We start from the raw sequence: 24393 nt of genomic DNA on the forward strand, positions 1-24393 counted from the left end.
TATCCGCTGCCCAAACTGCTGGGATTACATGTGTGAGCCACAGCACCCGGCCAAGCTCTTCTACCTTTTTTTTGAGACGGAGTCTTGCTCTGTCGCCCAGGCTGGAGTGCAGTGGCGCGATCTCGGCTCACTGCAAGCTCCGCCTCCCGGGTTCACGCCATTCTCCTGCCTCAGCCTCCGTAGTAGCTGGGACTACGGGAGCCCGCCACCACGCCCGGCTAATTTTTTGTATTTTTAGTAGAGACGGGGTTTCACCGTGGTCTCGATCTCCTGACCTCATGATCCACCCGCCTGGGCCTCCCAAAGTGCTGAGATTACAGGTGTGAGCCACCGCGCCCGGCTCAAGCTCTTCTTCTTGATGATGATATGCTTGAATACCTGAACGATCTAAGAAACTCAAGTAAAAACTGCTGGCCTTAATAAAATAATCTGGTAAGTTGACAAGAGAAGAAGTATGCTCAATGATCAATCTTTCTTTCCATTCCAATAATGAGCTTCTGGCAAAGGCAATGAGAAATCTATTCCATCCAGAAGAGTGACAAAGAAATATAAAAAGCTTAAGAAAATCACTAAGGAAGGCACAGAACCTATAGGAAGAAAACATGGAATGATATGGAGCAATATCAGGACAAAAGGAAGCAATACCAGGTAGAACCCCACATCTTTTCAATGACTAAAACTATCTTAAAGTGTATATGGAAGAATAAATGCTGAAGAACAGCCAAGAAAAGAACAGAAAAGAAAAGTATGGCCAGGCACAGTGGCTCACGCCTGTAATCCTAGCACTCTGGAAGGCTGAGGTGGGCAGATCGCTTGAGTCCAGGAGTTTGAGACTAGTTCTAGCCTAGGCAACATGGCGAAACTCTGTCTCTACAAAAAATACAAAAATTAGCCAGGCGTGATGGCGCACACTCTTAGTCCCAGCTATTTGAGGGTCTGAGATGGGAGGATTGCTAGAGCCTGGGTGGTTGAGGCTGCAGTGAGCCATGATCGTGCCACTGCACTCCAGCCTGGGTGACAGAGCAAGACCCTGTCAAAAAGAAAGAAAGAGAGAGAGGAGGAAGGAAGGAAAGAAGGAAGGAAGGGAGGGAGGGAGGAAGGAGAGAAGGAGGGAGAGAGGAAGGGAGAAAGGGAGGGAGGAAGGAAGGAAAGAACGAAGGGAGGCAGAAAGGGAGGGAGGAAGGGGAGTAAGGAGGGAAGGAGGGAGGGAGGGAGGAAGGAAGGAAGGAAGGGAGGGAGGGGGGAGGGAGGAAGGGGAAGAAGGAAGGAAGGAGAGAGGGAGGGAGGGAGGAAGGAAGGAAGGAAAGAAGGAAGGGAGGGAAGGAAATAGAAAAATGAGCAAAGGGTATAAATAAGCAATTCACAGAAGAGCAAAACGAAATGGTTAACAAACATTTGAAGAGGTTCTAATTCACTAGCCATCAGGGAAGTGTCAGCTAAAGCACTGCTGACACGGGGATCCACCCGTAGGTGCCAGGCATAGAAGACAACCTAGCACCTAGTGCTCCCAGAGGTGTGAGGGCCCAGGGACCCTCATTTGCCGATGGCAGAAGTGAGAATCATTACAACAATCACCTTGGGAAGCAGTCTCTCAACCGCAAACACAAGTAAGAAGACAAACGGACATTGACCCAGCAATCCCTGCTGCACTTTTTTATAGTGGCAAAAGAAAAAATATCATAAATAAAGAGAATGCCAATATTAGTAAATGGTACCTTCATCATTAGTGCATTCAACAAATACATACTAGACCATGTGCCTGACACTGTTTTAAGATCCCAGACTAAGGCAATAAGCAAATAAAAAAACTTTAGACCTTATGGAAGATTTATTCAGTAAATGAGACAGAAATAGACAAATAAATATATTTAAAATGTTAGGTAGTGGCAGGTACTAAGATAAAAAATAATCCAAGAAAGAAAAGAAAATTAAGAAAACAACTCCATCTGCATGCAATAGAATCTAAGATAATTAAGTACTTAGGAATAAATCTAACCAAGGAGGTGAAAGACCTAGACACTGAAAACTACAAAGCATTGCTGAAAACAATTAAAGAAGAGAGAAATAAATGGAAAGATACTTCGTATTCATGGATAGGGGGACTAAACATTGTTAAGATGTCACTACTACCTAAAATGATCTACAGATTCACCTGTCTCTATAAAAATTCCAACAGCCTGGGCCAGACATGGTGGCTCATGCCTGTAATCCTAGCACTTTGGGAGGCCGAGGCAGGTGGATCACTTGAGGTCAGGAGTTGGAGACCAGCCTGGCCAACATGGTGAAACCCCATCTCTACTAAAAATACAAAAATTAGCTGGGCATGGTGGCAGGCGCCTGTAATTCCAGCTACTCAGGAGGCTAAGGCAGGAGAATTGCTTGAACCCGGGAGGCAGAGGTTACAGTGAGCTGAGATCATGCCACTGCACTCCAGCCTGAGGGACAAGAGCAAAACTCCATCTCCAAAAAAATAAAAAATAATTCCAACAGCCTTTTTTACTTTTTCAGAAATAGAAAAGCTGATCCTCAAATTCATATGGAATTGCAAGAGACCACAAATAGTCAAAATCGTTTGTAAAAAAGAAAGATAAAGTTGGAGGACTCACGTGTCTTCACTTCAAAACTTACTACAAAGCTACAGTAATTAAAACAATGTGGTATTGGCATAAGGAGTGACATATAGACCAATGGAGTAGACTAGAGAATCTAGAAGTAAGCCCTCACATATTTGGTTAAATGATTTTTGGCAAAGTTGCCAAGACCATTTAATGGGGGGAAGACAGTCTTTTCAACAAATGATGCTAGGAAAACTGGATATCCATATGCAAAAGAATGATGTTGGATCCTAACCTTATACTATATACAAAAATGTACTCAAAAATGGATCAAAAAACCTAAACTTAAGAGCTAAAACTACAAAACTTGGCCAGGCACAGTGGCTCACACCTGTAATCCCAGCACTTTGGGAGGCTGAGTTGGGTGGATCACCTGAGGTCAGGAGTCCGAGACCAGCCTGGCCAACATGGTGAAACCCTGTCTCTACCAAAAATACAAAAATTAGCCAGGTGTGGTGGCATGTGCCTGTAATCCCAGCTACTCAGGAGGCTGAGGCAGGAGAATTGGCTTGAAACCAGGAGGCGGAGATTGCAGTGAGCCAAGATTGTGCCACTGCACTCCACCCTGGGCAACAGAATGAGACCCTGTCTCTAAAAAGATTTTTTTTTAAAGAGTAGAATAAGGCTGGGTGCAGTGGCTCATGCCTGTAATCCTAGCACTTTGGGAGGCCGAGGTGGGCAGATCACGAGGTCAGGAGTTTGAGACCAGCCTGATCAATATGGTGAAACCCTGTCTCTACTAAAAATACAAAAATTAGCTGGGTGTGGTGGTACGTGCCTGTAATCCCAGCTACATGGGAGGCTGAGGCAGGAGAATTGCTTGAACCCGGGAGGCGGAGGTTGCAGTGAGCCGAGATCACGCCACTACACTCCAGCCTGGGCGACAAAGTGAGACTCTGTCTGGACACATAAACCCTCCCAAGACTAAACCAGGAAGAAGTTGAATCTCTGAAAAGACCAATAACAGGCTCTGAAATTCAGGCAATAATTAATAGTCTACCAACCGAAAAAAGTCCAGGACCAGACAGATTCACAGCCGAATTCTACCAGAGGTACAAAGAGGAGCTGGTACCATTCCTTCTGAAACTATTCCAATCAATAGAAAAAGAAGAAATCCTCCCTAACTCATTTTATGAGGCCAACATCATCCTGATACTAAAGCCTGGCAGAGGCACAACAACAAAAAAGAGAATTTTAGACCAATATCCCTGATGAACATCGATGTGAAAATCCTCAATAAAATACCCGGGCGGGCGGGGCTCACGCTGTAATCCAGCACTTGGAGCGAGGCGGCGAATCATGAGGTCAGGAGATCGAGACCACAGTGAAACCCGTCTTACTAAAATACAAAAAAATAGCCGGCGGTGGCGGCGCCTGAGTCCCAGCTACTCGAGAGGCTGAGGCAGGAGAATGGCGTGACCCGGAGCGGAGCTTGCAGTGAGCCGAGATGCGCCACTGCACTCCAGCCTGGCGACAGAGGAGACTCGTCTAAAAAAAAAAAAAAAAAAAAAAAAAAAAACCGAATCCGGCAGCACATCAAAAAGCTTATTCACCACAATCAAGATGGCTTCATCCCTGGGATGCAAGGCTGGTTCAACATACGCAAATGAATAAACGTAATTCATCAAATAAATAGAACCAATGACAAAAACCACATGATTATCTCAATAGATGCAGAAAAGACCTTCAACAAAATTCAACATCCCTTCATGCTAAAAACTCTCAATAAACTAGGTATTAATGGAGCGTATCTCAAAACAGTAAGAGCTATTTATGACAAACCCACAACCAATATCATACTGAATGGGCAAAAACTGGAAGCATTCCCTTTGAAAACCAGCACAAGACAAGGATGCCCTCTCTCACCACTCCTATTCAACATAGTGTTGGAAGTTCTGGCCAGGGCAATCAGGCAAGAGAAAGAAATAAAGGGTATTCAATTAGGAAATGAGGAAGTCAAATTGTCCCTGTCAAATTTGCAGATGACATGATTGTATATTTAGAAAACCCCATCATCTCAGCCCAAGTCTCCTTAAGCTGATAAGCAACTTCAGCAAAGTCTCAGGATACAAAATCAATGTGCAAAAATCACAAGCATTCCTATACATCATTAACAGACAAACAGAGAGCCAAATCATGAGTGAACTCCCATTCACAATTGCTACACAGAGAATAAAATACCTAGGAATACAACTTACAAGGGATGTGCAGGACCTCTTTAAGGAGAACTACAAACCACTGCTCAACGAAATAAAAGAGGACACAAACAAATGGAAGAATATTCCGTGCTCATGGATAGGAAGAATCAATATCGTGAAAATGGCCATATTGCCCAAAGTAATTTATAGATTCAATGCCATCCCCATCAAGCTACCAATGACTTTCTTCACAGAATTGGAAAAAACTACTTTAAAGTTCATATGGAACCAAAAAAGAGCCTGCATTGCCAAGACAATCCTAAGCCAAAAGAACAAAGCTGGAGGCATCACACTACCTGACTTCAAACTATACTACAAGGCTACAGTAACCAAAACAGCATGGTACTGGTACCAAAACAGATACATAGACCAATGGAACAGAACAGAGGCCTCAGAAATAACACCACACACCTACAACCATTTGATCTTTGACAAACCTAACAAAAACAAGAAATGGGGAAAGGATTCCCTATTTAATAAATGGTGCTGGGAAAACTGGCTAGCCATATGTAGAAAGCTGAAACTGGATCCCTTCCTTACACCTTATACAAAAATTAATTCAAGGTGCATTAAAGACTTAAATGTTAGACCTAAAACCATAAAAACCCTAGAAGAAAACCTAGGCAGTACCATTCAGAACATACTCATGGGCAAGGACTTCATGACTAAAACACCAAAAGCAATGGCAACAAAAACCAGTAAAGACGTAGTTTTTACAGTAAAAACTAGTAAAGACGTAGTTTTTACAGTAAAAACTAGTAAAGACGTAGTTTTTACAGTAAAAACTAGTAAAGACGTAGTTTTTACAGTAAAAACTAGTAAAGACGTAGTTTTTACAGTAAAAACTAGTAAAGACGTAGTTTTTACAGTAAAAACTAGTAAAGATGGGGTTTCACGTGTTAGCCAGGATGGTCTCTATCTCCTGACCTCGTGATCCACCCACCTCGGCCTCCCAAAGTGCTGGGATTACAGGCGTGAGGCTGAGGCAGGAGAAAGGCGTGAACCCCGGAGGCGGAGCTTGCAGTGAGCCAAGATCGTGCTACTGCACTCCAGCCTGGGCGACACAGCGAGACTGTCTCAAAAAAAAAAAAAGAAAAGAGTGACCACTGGTCGTCCTCACTGCTACACTCCCATCAGCACCGTGAGAGTTTACAAATGCCATGGCAACATCAGGAAGTTACTCCATATGGTCTAAAAAGGGGTGGCATGAATAATACACCCTTTGTTTATCATATAATAAAAATAAAACCATAAAAATGGTCACCCAGCAGCCCTCTGGCCCGCTCTATGGAGTGGCCATTCTTTTATTCCTCTAATTTCTTAATAAACTTGCTTTCACTCTACTCTGTGGACTCGCCCTCATCTTTCTTGCGTGAGATCTAAGAACCCTCTCTTGGGGTCTGGATCAGGACCCCTTTCTGGTAACATGAACCAGAGACTCACTCTCAGCCCTGGATCCCCATGCCTCTGCCACTGAGGCCTGAGGGACCACCTCTCCCGCCCCTGCCCTGAGCACTCTGGTGTCTCTGGCCAGCCCTTTCTCTCCAAGCCAGGCTCCTCCCACCCTCCCTGCCTTCTCCAGCTTTGCACCAGACAGGAACCTGTGGAAGGAGAGACCGCAGCCCCTGGGGCACCTGCATTCAGCCCAGCCCCACCTCCCTGCCCTGTCCCTGGCCTCCCCTAGCCCCTGGCGGCTTCTTCTCTGCAGCCTCCTCCCAGTGGCTGCCTGAGCAAAGGACAGGAGGTAGTTAGCCTTATCATCTGCCCTGCCCCTCCAGGACTGCAGGCGCCAAGCCCCCCTGCACACCCCTACCTCCCCGATGGGACCTCCCTGCTCCCAGCCAGTCAGCCTCCCAGGGAAGCTTAAGGCTGCTGCCTGGCTCCAGGGCGACGGCTGTTGGTGCTGGGGCCCAAGACGCAGGAGGGATTCAGACAGTACTTGGGGCCACACAAGACAGTGCCTGGGACGTGTGAAGCACCGCCCTCCCCTGGACATGAGTCCACCCCAGGGCTTCAACGCCAGCCTGTGCCCGCCTCACGCAGGCCTTTCTCCGCGGCTCAGGTGCTTCCTCCCCCCGACCGAAGCGCTGGTGCTGAGGTCACCGCCCCGCCCCACCGTCACTGTTCACTGATACCAGTCCTGGGCGCCCTCCTCGCAGCCCCTGCCCCCCTCCACACCGGATCGACCACCAAGGCCTCTGCCTCCTACGCATCCCCAACGCCTTTTCCTTCCTTCCCGCGGGCCTGCGGGGCGGGGTCGGGCCTGGCGTTTTTGAGCTGGACCCGGGCAGCCTCCCGCTGACTCCCCTGCTGTTGCCACCTCCTCATTCTCCACTCAGGAGACAAAGCGACCTCCCCGAATGCAAACCCGACCAGCCGCACTCCTTAAAGTCATCCGACGCTTCCCACTTCTCCCAGGGAGAAACTCTCCCACTCCTCCCCACCTGTGTCCGCGGCCCCTGCGGGACTGAGCGTCCGAGGTCTTCGCGCCGTCACCTCCCCCGACGCCCTTCAAGCTTTCCTGGGAGCCCGGGGCCATCCTCCGAGCCCACCTGCCCCCTCACCCCCGCAGACCCCCCTGCAGACCCTGGCAGTCCCCTGCAGCCCGTCTCGCCTTGCGGACGAAGCCGGGGCGCCCGAGGTCTCCGCCCTCTGAGCTTGCGTCCCCATCCCCAGGGGCCCCCAGCACAGTTCCTGGGGCAGGGCTGGAGCTCATCAGCCCCGGGACGGAAGGTTCGATTCCCAGGATCCACCGTGTCTAAGGGTTGCATTCCCACTCGAGCCCCGCCCCTCCTGCAGCCCCGAAAAGCAGAGCGCGGTGGGAGCCATTGCGAAGTTTGCCGCCAGGGGGCGCGCGGGGAGCGGGGCGCAGGGCTGGCGGGGAGTGCGCAGCAGGGCGCGGGGAGAGGGCGGGACGGGTGCTCCTCCCGGACGCCCAGGGCGCCCAGCGCCACGGGAAAGGCGCCTCCCCAGCGGGACGCCAGGCTCTGGGGCTAGCGCTCCTCGCCGCAGAGAGAGCTCGGGGCTGGCCACGGGTGGCCTGAGGATGACTTGGGACCACCCCCCGCTCCAACGCCAGCTATCGCAGTCTGTTCCGCTTCCCAGAAGGACCAGACCTTTCGTTAGGGACTTCATTTTGGGAACTCGCTTTAAAGCGCTTCATTCATGCCGCAGTGCCTTGAGGGCGAGCCTTGGCCACACCCTCCTAGGGACAGTGCTCACCCCGGCCTGAGCTTAAGAACAGGAGTTCCCCAGCCTCGTCAGACGCCCCACCTAGTCCTCCCAGCCCACCCCCGCATATCCCCCTGCTCTGTGGTCTTGCACTGCTGCAGCGCTCCCACCACTACCTTGCCCCTCTGTCCTCCAACCAGCCACCAGGGGTTGCGGTCAGAGCTCAAGCCCGATCTGGTCTCTCCAGGGATCAAACCTTCCTGCAGCTCCCATCTCACTCGGAGTGAACATCCAAGACCCCAGGATAGCTCCATAAGGCCTCCACGCCTTCCTCTCCCTCTGGCTCCCCTCCCTGCCGGTGCTCCGGGATCTCCTGCCACTTCGCTGCGCCCCAGCACGCCCCGAGCCCCACATCAGACTTCTGCTCCCGCCAGTCCCTCTGCCCCAGCCATTTCCTGCCTCTGCTCAAATATCCCCAGTCAGCGAGGCCATCTCCGCCAATCCTCAGACTGTCGGTATCTGTCATTCCGATTCTTTTCTTTTTTTAAGAGACAGAGTCTCACTCTGTCGCCCAAGCTGGAGTGCAGCGGCACAATCTCAGCTCACCGCAAGCTCCGCTTCCCGGGTCAGCCATTCTCTTGCCTCAGCCTCCTGAGTAGCTGGGACTACAGGCGCCCGCCACCACGCCCGGCTAATTTTTTTGTATTTTTAGTAGAGATGGGGTTTCACCCTGTTAGCCAGGATGGTCTCGATCTCCTGACCTCGTGATCCGCCCGCCTTGGCCTCCCAAAGTGCTAGGATTACAGGCGTGAGCCACCACGCCCGGCCCGATTCTTTACTTTTCTATTGGCTTTTAAGCTGGGGAACCTGCCACCTGCCTTCGTGAATCCCACCCAGAAGAGTCTTGGGGCCTTCTAGAATCATCTGGAGTCCACAAATAACCATCTCCATCAGACACCAGAAATCCGGCAGAGTGCACCTCCACCCAGTTCCTTGCCTGTGCCTCTGCATCTCTGTCCTCACAGTGGCCCCTATCCCTAAAACCAGCCCAGGTCAAAGCCTCTCCAGTCTTGACTTCTCATCCACAGGACAGGCCCGCAGACCCCTGTGATCAAGATTTCCAAACCTCCCAGAGTTTGCTCGGGTAGCAACCCTGGGGGATCCTCCATCCATCCAATTATCTTCCTATCCAACCATCTTTAAACATCTATCTTCCCACCACCTATGCATCTGTCCTTAACCCCATCATACCATCTATTCAACCATCTGTCCAACCAACCATCCACCCATCCATCCATCCATCCATCCAACCATCCATCAATCCATCCAACCATTCATTCAACTCTCCATCCATCCTATCATCTACCAACCATCTATCCATCCATCAATCCACCATCAATCCGTCCAACCATTCATTCAACTGTCCATCCAACCTATCATCTACCAACCGTCTATCCATCCATCAGTCCACCATCAATCCATCCATCCAACCATCCCTATCCATCCAACCATTCACCTATCCTACCATCCATCCATCAATTCATCCAACCATTCACCATCCAACCATACATCCACCCACCCAACCATGCAACCATCCACCAGCCTACCATCCATCCAACCATCCATCCAACCATCCACCATCTTACCATCCATCCATCAATCTATCCATCCAACCATTCACCATTCTACTATCCATCTAACCATTTATCTAACCATCTACCATCCTACCACCAATCTATCCATCCACCATTCTATCATCCAGCAACATGCATTCATCTAACCCTCCATCCGTCCATCTATCCATCAATCCATCCATCCAACCATCCACCATCCTACTGTCCATCCAACCATTTATCTACCCATCTACCACCCCACCATTCATCCATCCATCCAACATCCATCCATCCATCCATCCATCCATCCTACTATCCATCCAGCCAATCATCCACCATCCACCATCCTACCATCCATCCAACCATCCACCACCCGAATATTTATCCTACCATCTATCCAACAGTCCACCCATCCAGTATCCATCCTTCCACCCATCCAACCATTCATCCATCCCTGACCCATCCAATCATCCACCTGTATCTGGTTTTTTTTTGGGGGGGTGGGGGCTTTGAGATGGGGGTCTCGCTTTGTCACTCAGGCTGGAGTGCAGTGGCATGATCTTGGCTCACTGCAACCTTGCCTCCTGGATTCAAGCAATCCTCCCACCTCAGCCTCTGATATGGTTTGGCTGTGTTGCCACCCAAATCTCATCTTAAATTCCCATGTGTTGTGGGAGGGACTCAGTGGGAGGTAATTGAATCATGGGGACAGGTCTTTCCCATGCTGTTCTTGTGATTCTGAATAAGTCTCATGAGATCTGATGGTTTTATAAGGAGGAATTTCCCTGCATAAGCTCCTTCTCTCTCTTGTCTGTCGCCATGTGAGATGTGCCATTCCCCTTCTGCCATGATTGTGAGGCCTCCCCAGCCACATGGAACTGTAAGTCCAATAAACCTCTTCCTTTTGTAAATTGCCCAGTCTCACGTACATCTCTATCAGCAGCATGAAAATGGACTAATACAACCTCCCAGTGAGTAGTTGGGACTACAGGCACGTGCCCCCATGCCCAGCTAATTTTTGTATTCTTCTTTTTTTTTTTTTTTTTGAGATAGGAGTCTCGCTCTGTCACCCAGGCTGGAGTGCACTGGCACCACCTCGGCTCACTGAAACTTCCGCCTCCCAGGTTCAAGCGATTCTCCTGCCTCAGCCTCCTGAATAGCTGGGATTACAGGCACCTGTCACCACGCCTGGCTAATTTTTGTATTTTTAGTAGAGACAGGATTTTACCATCTTGGCCAGGCTGGTCTCGAACTCCTGACCTTGGGATCCACCCGCCTCCTCGGCCTCACAAAGTGCTGGGATTACAGGCATGAGCCACCACGCCCGGCCTTTTGTATTTTCAAACGTCCAGCAGCACCTCTGGTTGCCCACCTCACCTGGAGGGGAGGGCCTGGAGGACAGATTTACGTTGATTAGGCCTAACTCACAGGCAGGAGATGGCTCTGTGGACTGGGGAGGGGAGCTAAGGAACTGCTTGAAAGGGCAGGGGCTGAAGACATTTGTAATCCATGAAAATGCTGGAAGCATTCCCTGCAGAGGAGGGGCTCAAAACCAGGGAGGCCTTCGGTGGACAGACATGTCATCGCCTTGCCACGCCTCTGCAGTCCTTTGCACAAAGTGGCTGAGGCCACAGGCATGGTGGCCACACAGGCTCCGTAGCCTATTCACCCCCACCAGATCCTTCCAGCAGCATGGACAGCTGAGCGCCCATCTTTCCAACAGCGAGGATGGCATCTGAGCCCTGATCTGGCACCACCCCCTGTGGGGAGGGCAGCCAGCCTCCACGAAGCAGGCAGAGCACACGGTGTGCCCTTTGTCAAGAACCAGTCTTCACAGGGACGGGTCCTCGCAGGGACGGGTCCTCGCAGGGACGGGTCCTCGCAGGCTCCTCCCGCCAGAATGCCATCCTTGGCCTCCTTCACTGCCTTGGGATTCCACAAATGACACTTGTAATCCAGGGCCTTTTTCAGAGGAAAACCAGTGTGGCGATAAGCTTGTGTCCATCAATTCCACTGGTCTCACTCCACGCCCTTCACCTAGAAGCAGGAGGCCTAACAGACTGGTGGAATGGTTGCAGCGGGGAGACTGCACCCCTTAACACTGAGATGCGGGCCTGTGGGGGGCAGAACAGGCTTCTAACCTGGGACCGACCTAGGAGGCCGTTTCCCCACCGCCAGAATGCCGAACCGGAGGTAGCCATGCCTGTGAGAGGCCTTCTGTGGACAGATGCCAGTCACGGCCTTGCCACGCCTCTGCAGTCCTTACACAGAGTGGCCGTGACAGCTAATCAGCTACTGAGGGATTTTTCTTTCCCACTCTGGTAAGGTGGGGTCACAGGAGTGGCAGTCCTGGCTCCCGGTCCTCTGGGGAATGTGGGTCTGCTTCCCAAACACAGGAGCAGAGATGCCCTCTGGCCATGTGGGGCCGATTGCTGCCGAGCTGACCGCTGGAGAAGGGAGCTCCGCTGGCCAGAGATCTTTGCAGAGGAATCTCCTCGGAGAGATCCCTGCAGGAAGGTGGGAATGCTGCCTCAGGTGAAGAGGAAGCACTGTGTCAAAACCCAGGGATTCTGGGGCACTGCTTGATATTCCCACATCACCTAATAAAGGTCCGTGGAAAACTAGGGCAGCTCCCACAGACGGAGCTGTGAGGCTCAGAGCCGGCCTGAGTGAGGACTCAGGTCGAGGTGCCTGGTAGAGACCCCAGCCTAAGCACGGCAGAGGGAGGAGCACATCGGATGCATGGGGAGACAGAAGCTGTTACGGGTTGAATTGTGTCCCCTCAAATTCATATGTCGAAGGCCTAACCCCCAGGACCTCGGAATGTGACCTTGTTTGGAAATAGGGTCTTCGCAGATGTGATTCATTAAGTTAGGATGAGTCATCCCGGGAGTGTGGGCCCCTAATCCTGTGTGACTGTGTCCTTATAAAGACGGGAAATTTGGACACAGCTCGCAGGGAGAACGCCATGTGAAGATTCGGGCAGAGATTGGGGCGCTGCCTCCACCAGCCAAGGAACAGCAAAGACGGCCAGCAAACCCCCAGAGAGTGGAGGAGAGGCCAGATTCCCCACCGCCGCCTCAGAACCAACCAGTCCTGTGGACAGCTGGAGCCTCCAAAACTGTGGGACCACACGCTGCTGCTGTTCACGCCCCATTGGTGGCACCTCCTTACAGTAGCCCTAGCACATCAATGTAGGAGCTGCGCTCACCAATGGGGGCCTCTGACCTGCTCCTGCATTGCAGGCCGGCAATGCCCCGACCCAGGAGCTCTGTCCTGAGGTCCATGCTGTAGAGTTCCTTGCTCTGGCCTCCTCCAGCTCAAGGGACATGGCCCCTCACCACCTAGCCCCTTACCTCTAGGTTGCTGCCCACACAGGCCTGAGCCTGCTTCCCAGACGGCAGGCCTCTTCCTGGGGTCTCCCTCCTGGGTGGACACCACTGCTGCGTGCACACATCTAGGCTCAAGTGGTGGCTGTTTGTGGTGGGCAGTGGACAGAGCTTGGTCATCAGGCTGGGGTTCTGACATGCCTCCGGGAGAGCCTCCGTGGTGCAGGGATGAGGAGTGGACCAGCCACACTGGGAGCTTCTATTCCCGGACGCAGCGTATTGCAGGTTAATTTACCATTTCCTTTGATCCTCTTCTTCCCTGCTACCTCTAAGGAGGGTGACTCACAACAGAGTTCCGATTTCTGTGGGAAGTGCCGCTGTGGTTTCTTCCCTGTTTGGGGTGAGAAATTCTTTCTCTTAGTGAAGGACAATCACGGAGGACAGGATGCAGAGTGCAAACGTGGGCTGTGCCATGAACCTCCATTGGCCGCCCAGCGCTGTGCTCTGCCTGGGACATCACCCCCTTCCCACCAGTTCCTGCAGGAAGCCGCTGGTGGGAGCTGCTGGCAGGAGACTGAAAGGCAGGAGGCGGCTGGGGCCTTGCTCGCCACCCCTCCCTGCTCAGGCGCTCCCTCTGCAGCCAAACGTGCCCTGCAGTGCCCACGGGGTCCTCGCTCTGCCGGGATCCAGGCAGAGGCACACGAAGGTTTGCAGGGCCCAACAGGCACATTCTTTAAGCTCCTCTTTAAGGTACAAGGATACACACACACACAAACACACACACACACACACACACAAACACTGTATATTTTAATATAGAAATATGTTTTATTTCTTTGTTTACTTTTGGCTAAATTGTGTCCCTGCCCCTACCAAGTCATATGGTGAAGTCCTAACCCCTATCCCTCAAAATGTGACTATTTTGAGATGAGGTCTTTAAATAAGGTCACTAGAGTGTGAGGTCCCTAATCCCATTTGATGGGTGCCCTCGTAAGAGATCAGGACACACACAGGGAAGACCACGTGAAGACACAGGGAGAAGGCAGTGTCTACAAGCCAAGGAGGGGGCCTCTGGAGAACCCAAGCCTGCTGACACCCCTTTTCAGACTTCTGGCCGCCACAACTGTGAGAAATAAAGTTCCATTGTCGGCCGGCCATGGTGGCTCATGCCTGTAATCCCAGCACTTTGGGAGGCCGAGGCAGGCGGATCACTTGAGGTCAGGAGTTCAAGACCAGCCTGGCCAACATAGTGAAACCCTGTCTCTACCAAAAATACAAAAACTAGCCGAGCATGGTGGTGGGCACCTGTAGTCCCAGCTACTGGGGAGGGTGAGGTGGGAGAATCACTTGAACCCAGGAGGCAGAGGTTGCAGTGAGCCGAGATCACACCACTGCATTCCAGCCTGGGCAACAGAGTAAGTAAGACCTTGCCTCAAAAAAAAAAAAAAAAAAATCCATTGTTTAAGCTGCCCAGGCGGTAGTATTTTGTTTTGGCAGCCCTGGCAGACTCTAAATAGATAGACAGATGATACGGAGAGAGATGCAGAGAGATATTTATTTATTTATTTATTTTTGAGACACAGTCTTGCTGTCGCCCAGGCTGGAGTGCAGTGGCGCGATCTTGGCTCACTGCAGGCTCCGCCCCCCGGGGTTCACGCCATTCTCCTGCCTCAGCCTCCCGAGTAGCTAGGACTACAGGCGCCCGCCACCTCGCCCGGCTAATTTTTTGTATTTTTTAGTAGAGACGGGGTTTCACTGTGTTAGCCAGGATGGTCTCGATCTCCTGACCTCGTGATCCGCCCACCTCGGCCTCCCAAAGTGCTGGGATTACAGGCGTGAGCCACCGCGCCCGGCCAGAGAGATATGTATTTATTTAAGGTATATAAATTATTTAAGTCACATGACTCTGCAGGTACATTTCTGGGGTCCCTCCCAGGGCCCTGAGAAAGGACGTGAAGGTAAGGGTCCCTGACTCTCAAACCCACCAGCCTCACGGCCCCACATGGCTGGTCTCTGGGCACCTTGGCCCCTGGTCTACTCCCTGACCCCTGCCTGCACCTCTGAATGAGTTCGAAGGAGAGAGCTCGTTTCTGCAGGCCCCACCCAGGGCATTCTCGCCCTGGGCCTGCCACCCTGCCTGCCTCCTTACTAGTTTGGTGCCTGCTGCTCTCATGGGCTCCCACATTCGGAAATACCCAGGGGGGTGGGCATCATCTCCACGTTCAACTGGACAGCCCACCTTCAGGGACAGTAAGCCCAGCAATCGCTCTGCTCCCAGGGAGACAGCAGGACTGTCTGCAGGGAATGTAGCTTGGCCGGCTCCCAGCTGGGGGGGTGAGATGCCAGAGTCCTCACCTACAAGCATTTCAAATGCACACCCTCGCTGCTTCAGGGGTGACAGGGGTGGGAATCACTGCATTTTGCCTGTCAGGATGTGGGCTCTGAATTCCCTCCCCTCCTGTAGGTAGGACAGGGGAGGGTATGACATGAGGCTGCCAGAGCTGTGTAGCTTATAGGAGTCTCGCTCAGTCACCTGGGCTGGAATACAGGGGTGCAATCTTGGCTCACTGTAACCTCTGCCTCCAGTTCAAGTGATTCTCCTGCCTCAGCCTCCTGAGTAGCTGGGATCACAGGCATGTGCCACCACACCCGGCTGATTTTTGTATTTTTGGCTGAGACGGGGTTTCACCACGTTGGCCAGGCTGGTCTCAAACACCTGCCCCGGCCTCCCAAAGTGCTGGGATTATAGGCGTGAGCCACCGCGCCCGGCCAAGCTGGGTAGCTTGTCACTTCCTTGAAAGCCCAGGGGTAGAAGCCTGGGCCCTTGGTTGGGTCTCTCTTTGGAATCAATAAGCAAAACCCAACTGTGGGATCCGGTTGCTTGCCTGCCCCCTCCCTCGCACTTGCCCAGACGCTGTCGCCGGGGGCTGCGCTGAGGTTCCACTGCTGTAACAAAGGACCACAGATTGCATGCTACAAATGGCAGAAATGTATTCACACAGCTCTGGAGGCCGGATGGCAAGGTGCCACAGGGCTGCGCTTCCTCTGAAGGCTGAGGGGAGGACCCTCCCTCACTGCTCTCCTAGCTTCCGGTGTGGGCCCAGTCCTGCTTTCCTTGGCTTGAAGCTGCAGCACTTTGAGCTCTCCTTCAGTTGTCACATGGTTGATGGTTAATTTTATGTCAACTTGACTGGGCAAGGGGATGCCCAGATAGCTGGTAAATGTGATTTCTGGGTGTGTCTGTGAGGGCGTTTCTGGAAGAAGTTAGCACTTGAATTAGTATAGTAAACTGAGTAAAGAAGACCCACCCTCACCAGTGTGGGTGAGCACCATCCAATGTGAGGGCCTGAAAAGGACAAAAAAGTGGAAGAATTTGCTTCTGTTTGAGCTGGGATGGCCATCTTCTCCTGCCCTCGGGCCTTGGACTCAGACTAATGACACCATGGCTGTCTTGCTTCTCCAGCGTGCAGGCGACAGACTGACAGATCATGGCACTGCTCAGCCTCCATAATCACATGAGCCAATTCCTACAGTAAATCTCTTCTCATAAATGTATTGCTTCTGTGTATCTGGAGAACTCTAATGCACATGGCCTTCCTCATACATCTGTGTCCAAATTTCCTTCTTCTTATAAGGCCAGCGGCCATATTGGATTAGGGCCCACCCATAGGACCTCATCTTAACTTGATTATATCTGTAATCAATTACATTCCTAAATAAGGTCATACAGTTACTGGGGGTTAGGACTTCACCATAGATTTTTGGGGACACAATTCGATTCCTAACAACTGCAAATAATCAAATCCACTCTGGCCAGTTTAAGTAGAAATGGATTTCTGAAGAGTTGTAGGATGGCTCACAGATCAGACTAACTTTCTGGGTACAATGCCAAGACCCCCGGCCAGAACTGGTCTGAGTAAAGGGTCGGCTGCCCCCACCAGCCCCAGAACTGCCGTGGCAGGAAGCTGACACAACCAGTGTGAACTCCAGAAATATGTGGCCTGGTTTGCCAGGACCAAATTTAGCAAAATGGTTGCCCCACCAGCTAGCCCATGGGTGCCCCAGCATGGCAGCCTCTGCCTCATTTCCCCTAGTGGCAAAGGGGGGCAGACAAATGAAATCCTGAGTTCTAAGTGGGAATGACAGGATTCCCTTGAGAGAACTATTGAAATGCAGAGAATATGTTCAAAAGATGTTGGGCGGTCCCAATGACAGATGTCCACCACCACAGTTAACTCCATGCTTGCCTCCCCGACTCCCGTTCACTACAAACACTGGGAACACTTAGTGCCAACTTCTCTAAGCTTCACAGCAGCACTGGGCACATGACTTGCTTCTGGCCAGTGAGATGTATGTAGAAGCCTACTGGGCAGCCTCTGAGAATTTTGCTTTCATAATAAAGAGATAAACATCTCTGTAACTATCATTTCCCCATCCTTACAGCCAGAACATGGTGTGATGTCTGGAGCTGTGGCAATCCTTTTGTGACCATGAGGGAAAGTCACAGAATTGCAAAGCCTGGTCCTGCAATTGCTGGCCCTTACAGCACTGGGCTGCTGAAGTAATGCCAGTCACATCTACCTCCAGGATTCCTGTTATGGGAGAAAAATAAATCCCTATTGGTTCAAATCACCACACTTGGAGTTTCTGCTGTGAAGCCAAAAGTGCTTCTGATACATTATCCATCTACATATCCATCCATCCCATAGTTAACAAAGTTTTTATTTATTTATTTTTTAGAGATGGGGGCTCACAATGTTGCCCACCCTGGCTGGTCTCCAACTCCTGAGCTCAAGTGATCCTCCTGCCTCAGCCTCCCAAAGTGCTGGGATTATACATGTGAGCCACCACACCTGGCCTAGATTTTAAGCAAATGAGTGACATGGTTAAACTTGCTTTTTAGAAAGGATTGGAGGAGACCGGTGTGGTAGCTCATGCCTGTAATCCCCTTCGGGAGGCCGAGTCGGGCGGATCACTTGAGGCCAGCAGTTCCAGACCAGTTTGGCCAACATGGCGAAATTCCATCTCTACTAAAAATACAAGTGGCACTTGTAGTCCCAGCTACTTGGGAAGCTGAGACATGAGAATCACTGGAACCCAGGAGGCGGAGATTGCAGTGATCCGAGATCACGCCACTGCACTCCAGCTTGGGCGAGAGTGAAACTCCAACTCAAAAGGAAAAAAAAGCCTCTGATCCCAGCACTTTGGGAGGCTGAGGTGGGTGGATCACTTGAGGTTAGTAGTTCAAGACCAGCCTGGCCAATATGGTGAAACCCTGTCTCTACTAAAATTACAAAAATTAGCCGGGTGTGGTGGCAGGTGCCTGTAATCCCAGCTACTCGAGAGGCTGATGCAGAATTGCTTGAACCCGGGAGGTGGAGGTTGCAGTGAGCCAGGATCATGCCACTGCACTCCAGCCTGGGTAAAAGAGCGAGACTGTATCTAAAAAAAAAAAAAAAAAATTAAGGATTGGAGGAAAGAATAGAGGAAACAGAGAGGGAACGCAGGTGAAGGAGCTTATTCCTGAGGTGTCAGTCTGTAGGAAGTTAACTGTTATCAGGATTAAAGAAATTAAAGTGTTGAGGGATTCTCAGATTTGCACCAAACCAAGCTCTCTCAGCCCTCTAGAGTAGGGCTATTTTTCCCCCAGACCTGGCGTATCTTGACCTTTTGAGACGGGGTCGGGATTCTCCCTCATCCCATTGCTGCCTCTAAACCATTCTTCTGCCACCCTGGAGAGAAATCCATGTTCCAGATGGGCATCGTGCCGCTGGTCGCCTCACCTGGGCTGAGGGCCAGGGTCAGTCCAGCCAGCAGACAAAACCAAGAAGGTCTTCCCCAAAGCTGGGCCCGGTCAGGCAGGTGGACGGCTCCTCTCCACAGAGGCTTGCCAGAGCCCAGTGGGAAGTGCAAACTCCCTTGGGCAATGCCGAGGGTCGGGCAGGAGTATCCCCTGGCCCGTAACCAAGAAGTGAGCAAGGGGAACGCCGTCGATGGTCACCTGCAGGGATGGAGAAGCAGCGTCACAGGGCAGCAGCGGGGCTCAAAAGGGGGCATGAGGCCTCAAGAAGCTCGCAGACCCCCGGGAGGGATGCGGCCCGCGCCTCCCTGCAGTCCCCTCTGCCCGGCCCTGAGGCCGCGCTGGGTGGCCTCGGCGTCCGGGAGAACAGCCACTCTGGGCCGACTCCGTGTTCACGCCTCAGCGTCAGTGACGGCGCCAGGCACTAGCAGGGACGCACGGAGGTCCGCGTGGGGCTCGGGATCACCGCCGAGTGCGCGTATCGCACCAAGTAACGCGCAGCGGACAGCCCCGGGACACAAAGGCGAGGAAATCGCTGGCAGCTCCCGTCCTCGCGGCCGCGCTTTTGGGAGGGGAGAGCGACAACACGGAAGTCGGCACGCGATGACTCCCGCGCAGCGCCGGCGCTAGAGCCCGGCCCAGACGGAACCCCGCTCCGCCACTGCTCGCGTTTCCCAGGGGGACGCTTCCGGGAGCGGCGCCACTCGCGGCCCCACGTGACTGGCGAGCGCCGGGAGGGGGTGCGCAGGCGCGCCCATCCGCTCCCGCCCTCCCGGTCTCCTCAGGCCGGCGGTCAGGGGGCGCGTCTGTCTACTCCGCGGACAGGTCACGTTCGGCAGCAGGCCTTTGTCGCGTCCGTCCGGCCTTGGCGTCAGCTCGGAGAAGGCGGGTGGGAGGGAGGGGAGGCCCAGGAGCCGGCGCCGGCCCTGAAGAGCGGGACAAGGAGCCAGCCCGCCGCCACGAGCAGGCGCCCGGGACAGGGAAGCCCTGGCGCGCTGGGGCCTTGGGGAGGCGAGGTAGGAGGCAGGCGACCTGGGCTGCGCGGGAGCAGGGATGGCCCAGGGCTGTGGCGTGGGAGTTGCGCAGGCGGGATTCGAAGAGGGCTCCCGGCGGGAGGCGTCAGTCCGGGGGCATACGCGAGAGATGGCTGTGACCGCAGAGGGAGAGGACCAGGCTTCCTACAGCGCCGCCGCTCCCGGAGGAGACAGCCGTGGCCCGCAGCCCGGGGAGCGCCGGCAGGTGGACGGGAGCAGCGAGACTCTGTCTCAAAAAACATAAAATAAAATCATAAAGTAAAATAACACGTTATGATGCTCCATTTGGTCCAGCCGCTTAGCGTGGCTGCTGACGAATGCAGACACAGCAAGGGAAGGGAAACACCTCCACACGTGGGGGAATTTATATGTGAGATTTGCTCCCAAGTCAGCAGGGGTAATAAGTGGCGTTGCTCGGCTGGGCGCGGTGGCTCACGCCTGTAATCCCAGCACTTTGGGAGGCCGAGGCGGGTGGATCACCTGAGGTCAGGAGTTCGTAGACCAGCCTGACCAACATGGTGAAACCCCGTCTCTACTAAAAATATAAAAATTAGCCGGCGTGGTGTTGGGCGCCTGTAATCCCAGCTACTCGGGAGGTTGAGGCAAGAGAATTGCTTGAACCCAGGAAACGGAGGTTGCAGTGAGCCGATACAGTGCCACTGCACTCCAGCCTGGGCGACAGAGTGACTCCATTAAAAAAAAAAAAAAAAAAAAAAAAGTTCCTATATGATATGGAAAGATCTCTACAATCTCTTTTTTTTTTTTTTTTTTTTTTTTTTTTTTGGACGGAGTCTCACTCTGTCGCCCAGGCTGGAGTCCAATGGCGTGATCTCGGCTCACTGCAACCTCCGCCTCCCAGCTTCAAGAGATTATCCTGCCTCAGCCTCCCGAGTAGCTGGGACTACAGGCGCCTGCCACCATGCCCGGCTAACTTTTGTATTTTTTAGTAGAGAAGGGATTTTGCCATGTTGGCCAGGCTGGTCTCGAACTCCTGACCTCAGGTGATCTGCCTGCCTTGGCCTCCCAAAGTGCTGGGATTACAGGTGTGAGCCATGGCGCCTGGCCTACAATCTACTTTTAAGTGAAAAAAGCAAGGTGCAGAACAACGTACATGGTATGCTGCTTTTTGGGTGGTAATGGGGAAAAATATTTGCTTATAGTTGCGAAAAGAAACATTGGAGAATACACAAGAAACTAATAGTGGTTCCTTGAAGGCAGGGAAATGGAGTGGGGATGGAGGTACAGGGTAGGCAGGGAACACAGGCCACAGGGAGTCTCATTGTCTGTTTTTTTAATGACAAAGGATAAAGATTAAAACAATACTTAGGAAAAAAGGAAAGAGAAAGTTTGCCGAAGTGGCCAGTCATGTGAGAACTCTTACCGGAAAGGGCAGAAAAGTGGAAGGAGGTAAGGGATAAAGGAAGAAGTTTTGAATTTTATTTTAGCCTAATCCATTGAATTGATAATTAGTGATTGGTAACATGGTTCAAAAGTTAAAAAGTTGCCCTCTCTTGTTTTCCAGCCGCGGAGTTCCCTCCCCACAGGCAACCAAACCTCTTTTGATCTGTCCAGAAATATTTCATACATGTGAAAACGCATACTGTGTTCATGTGCATCCCATTTCCCTTCTCTTTACACCACGGGAGGAGAGGGTACAATCCTACTCCCTATTCTTCATACTCTTTTATACTCAGGACCCCATCTAAACCTAATGACCTCCCAAAGGCTGCAAAAGAGTGCCTTCGTTTGTGTGACTAGTATTCTGCTCAATGGATGGACCATGATTTTTTAGCTGGCCCCCTGCCCATGGACATTGAGCCTTTTCCAGTGCTTTGCTGTACTGAACAATACTCCAACAAATACCCTTATACCGAGGTCGTATTGCTTATGTGCAAGTTTATGGCGTAGAATTTCCAGAACTGCTGGGTCAAAACACTTACGTAATTATAATGTGGACAGCAGTGATCAAATTGCCATCTGAATTAGGTGTGTGCCCATTTATACCTTACCAGTAATGTAGTAGAGGGCGCTGTTGTCCCATAGCTCCCCCAGTAATGTATGTTTCAAAGTTATGGACTGCATGTTCGCGTCCCCCCAAAATTCATAGGAAATCTTACTATCCAATGCGATGATACTTGGAGACGGGACCTTTGGGAGGTCGTTGGGTTCAGGCGAGTTCATGAGGGTGGAGGGACTGATGTTCTTACAGGAAAAGGAGGAGACTGGAGCTTGCTGTCTTTGCAATGTGAGGGCACAACAAGAGGGCTGTCCCCACCAGACACCAAAGCTGCTGGCACCACTATCTTGGACATGCCATCCTTCCGAACTGGGAGACACATTTTTGTTGTTTAAGCCACCCGGTCTGGTATTTTGTAACAGCACCATGAACTAAGACACAAAGTGTTTATCTTTGCCAGTCTGATACCAAATGGTATCTTTATATTTTTTCTTATAAGTATTTTATTAAGGAAAGTTTTTTGTTGTTTTTTTTTGTTTTGTTTTTGTTTTTGTTTTGAGACGGAGTCTCGCTCTGTCGCCCAGGCTGGAGTGCAGTGATGCGATCTCAGCTCACCGCAAGCTCCACCTCCCGGGTTCATGCCATTCTCCTGCCTCAGCCTCCTAAGTAGCTGGGACTACAGGCGCCCGCCACCACGCGTGGCTAATTTTTTTGTATTTTTAGTAGAGACGGGGTTTCACCATGCTAGCCAGGATGGTCTCTATCTCCTGACCTCGTGATCCGCCCACCTCGGCCTCTCAAAGTGCCGGGATTACAGGCGTGAACCACCGTGCCCAGCCTACTGATTTTTGTGTTTTTAGTAGAGATGGAGTTTCACCATCTTGGTCAGGCTGGTCTTGTACTCCTGACCTCGTGATCTGCCCACCTCGACCTCTCAAAGTGCTGGAGTTACAGGTGTGAGCCACCGTGCCCGGCCTCTTTTTTCTTTTTTTTGAGATGGAGTGTCACTCTGTCACCCAGGCTGGAGTGCAATGGCGCAATCTCGGCTCACTGCAACCTCCACCTCCCAGGTTCAAGTGATTTTCCTGCCTCAACCTCCCTAGTAGCTGGGATTATAGGCACATGCCCAGCTAAGTTTTGTATTTTTAGTAGCGATAGGGTTTCGCCATTTTGGCCAGCCTGATCTCAAACTCCTGACCTCAGGTAATCTGCTCACCTCAGCCTCCCAAAGTGCTGGGATTACAGGCACGGCCACACCTGGCCAAAATGCACGACTCTTAACTGTAAATTCTGAAAATGGCTGCACCTGTGTAGCTCCCGGCCCAATAAAAATCTAAGCATGTCCATCACCCTAGAAGTTCCTTCGTGTCCCTCCCTCCCAGTCCCTGCTCGTGATCTTACCCTGAGGCAGCTGCTGGTCCCCTCTTTTTCTGCCATGGATGAGTTCTGCCTCTGCAAGGACTCACCGGTGGGCACTCTTGCAGCAGGCTTCTCTCCCTCAGCTCAGGGAGCTTCATCAACATCGGGTGCACCGCCAGCTCCTCTCTTTCATCCATGCATAAGATCCTGTTGTATGAATACTCTGCAGTTGGTCTATCCGTTCTCCTGTGGGTGGGCACAGGGGTTGAAGGAAGCTCCTATGAGCATTAGAGGACACATCCTTTGTGGTCACACCTTTCGCTTCTTTTCTGGATGACACCTGGGGGTAGAATCTTCAGGTCAAGTGGCAGGTGCGTGTTAACATGTTAACAGTGCTTGGTGTTGTCAGTCTTCAGAGCTGGTGTGTAGTGGTATCTTGTTGTGGGACTTTTTTGTTTGTCTTTTGTTTTGTGACAGGGTCTCTCTCTCTCTCTGTTACCCAGGCTGGAGTGCAGTGGCACAATCATGGCTCACTGCAGCCTTGATCCCCCAGGCTCAAGCAGTATTCCCACTTCAGCCTCCCGAGTAGCTGGGACCACTGGTATGCACCACCACACCCAGCTAATTTTTTACTTTTTCTAGAGGCAGGGTCTCACTATGTTGGCCAGGCTGGTCTTGAACTCCTGGGCTCAAGCAATCCTCCCACCTGGGCCTCCCAAAGTGTTGGATTATAAGCATGAGCCACCATGACTGGCCTTGGGGTGTGTTTTGTTTTGTGTTTTTGTTGTTTTCGAGACACTGTCTCACTCTGTCATTCAGGCTGGAGTGCTGTGGCATGACCCCAGCTCACTGCAACCTCCACCTCCCAGGTTCAAGTGATTCTTCTGCCTCAGCCTCCCGAGTAGCTGGGATTATTACAGGTGCACGCCACCATGCCTGGCTAATTTTTGTATTTTTAGTAGAGACGGTGTTGGTCAGGCTGGTCTAAAACTCCTGACCACAGGTGGTCTGTCCACCTCGGCCTCCCAAAGTGCTGGGATTACAGATGTGAGCCACCGCGCCCAGCCCCTCGGTGGGTTTTGAGTTCCATTTCCCTGTGACTAATGATGCTGAGCACTTTTTCATGTGTTTATTAGCCATTTGTGTAACTTCCTTTGTGCAAACTCTATTAAATCTGCTGCCACAAACATAGAGACCTCACCCGCCGCTGTTTGTTTTCAAGGACAGCCTCCTCTCCAGCTTCCGCCTGTCTTCACCTGCTCTCCAGTGCCTTCCAGGAGTTTTTTTTAACATGTCTGTTTTTGTTCAGTATCTATC

The 24393-nt window shown here is 51.7% G+C and overlaps 1 protein-coding gene across 3 annotated transcripts in view; it reads right to left on the reverse strand.

Annotated features, from left to right (window-relative positions):
- The window catches only part of CEP170B (centrosomal protein 170B), a 64130-nt gene extending 44785 nt beyond the window's left edge, over window positions 1-19345 (reverse strand). For 2 of the 3 annotated variants that reach the window (XM_030804028.1, XM_030804025.1), the window contains exons 1-2: window positions 18710-19345; window positions 12954-13317 (exon numbers count right to left, since the gene is read on the reverse strand). In XM_030804028.1, the coding sequence (XP_030659888.1) occupies window positions 12954-13106 (153 nt within the window). In that variant the 5' untranslated portion in view covers window positions 13107-13317; window positions 18710-19345. The remainder of the gene's footprint in view (window positions 1-12953; window positions 13318-18709) is intronic. The other variant, XM_030804026.1, reaches the window with a different exon arrangement.
- Between the last annotated feature and the right edge of the window lie 5048 nt (window positions 19346-24393).

This window comes from Nomascus leucogenys, chromosome 22a, assembly GCF_006542625.1.
Source record: "Nomascus leucogenys isolate Asia chromosome 22a, Asia_NLE_v1, whole genome shotgun sequence".
Taxonomy (NCBI): Eukaryota; Metazoa; Chordata; class Mammalia; order Primates; family Hylobatidae; genus Nomascus; species Nomascus leucogenys.